Source organism: Bombus pyrosoma, linkage group LG1, assembly GCF_014825855.1.
Source record: "Bombus pyrosoma isolate SC7728 linkage group LG1, ASM1482585v1, whole genome shotgun sequence".
Lineage (NCBI taxonomy): Eukaryota > Metazoa > Arthropoda > Insecta > Hymenoptera > Apidae > Bombus > Bombus pyrosoma.
Genome location: NC_057770.1, coordinates 7,131,947 through 7,132,948, shown reverse-complemented (window position 1 = coordinate 7,132,948; position 1,002 = coordinate 7,131,947). Strand labels below are relative to the sequence as shown.

The 1,002-nt window shown below is 33.8% G+C and overlaps 1 protein-coding gene across 1 annotated transcript; it reads left to right on the top strand.

Moving 5' to 3' along the window:
- Positions 1–386: 386 nt before the first annotated feature.
- LOC122568034 (death-associated inhibitor of apoptosis 2-like) lies at positions 387–717 on the top strand. Its single transcript, XM_043727331.1, has 2 exons — positions 387–408; positions 527–717. Exons 1-2 carry the CDS (start codon positions 387–389, stop codon positions 715–717), a joined length of 213 nt encoding a protein of 70 aa, XP_043583266.1.
- The last annotated feature ends 285 nt before the right edge of the window (positions 718–1,002 follow it).

Sequence of the window (1,002 nt, the reverse complement as noted above, 5' to 3'; positions counted from 1 at the left end):
TATCCGCAATGAACATTGTCGTAATGTACCAATTGGAACAGGTCATATTAATGTTATAAGAACAAAACGAGGGACTAGATATATATCTTGCCCTTATGGTATACATCATCAAGAGTCATTTGATTTTAATGAGCATCGATTTTTAAGATGTCCACGAAAACCGAAGGCATATAAACTTTTGTTTTCGGCAATAAAAAGGTTTGAGAGACTAGAAAATTTGTTAGCTGATGTTCCTGTAGAAGTAAGTACAAAAACTTATACCCTAAACCATATGTATAATTAATAATTCCAATATATACTTATGTACATTATATTTATTTCAGCCATCAATACAAATTGCAAATGGGAATGCTGAGAGATCCAATAGTGAAAATGATACTAGCGAAATGGATCTGGTTAAAAAAATTGGTAAGTAATAAAAATAAAAACACAGATTGATTGTAAATTCGTTAATTTATATGAAATCAGTATACATAAAGTAAATTTTATTATATATTATATTCAATTATACTGTTTATTATTTTAGCTGCTCTGGAGAAAGAAAATCGAGCATTGAAAGATGCTCGTTTGTGTAAAGTTTGCGTCGAAGAACAAGCATCAGTTACATTTCTACCATGTGGACATCTAGCAACTTGCCATAACTGTTCACAGGCTTTCACAAGATGTATAATTTGCCGAAGTGAAATTACAGATGTAACTCGTACATTTTTGGCGTAATGCATGCACGCACGCACGCACACATATATATATATATGTCGGAGATGAAAGAACACCGGAGCCTTCCTTTGGAACTTGGGGAGAATCCCGTAATATTGTAATCCGGATTTTACCATAGCCATAATTAAATAATTGTTACAAATCTCGAATAAACACAATCGGATTGAATAACAATGAGCTTGGGCCCGAGGCGACAATCAGTCGCCAACGTAGCCGCAGCCAAGGGATAAACGTTTACCTAAACAAAGGCATACAGTAACCGTATAGCTCTCCTTGAAAAAAATA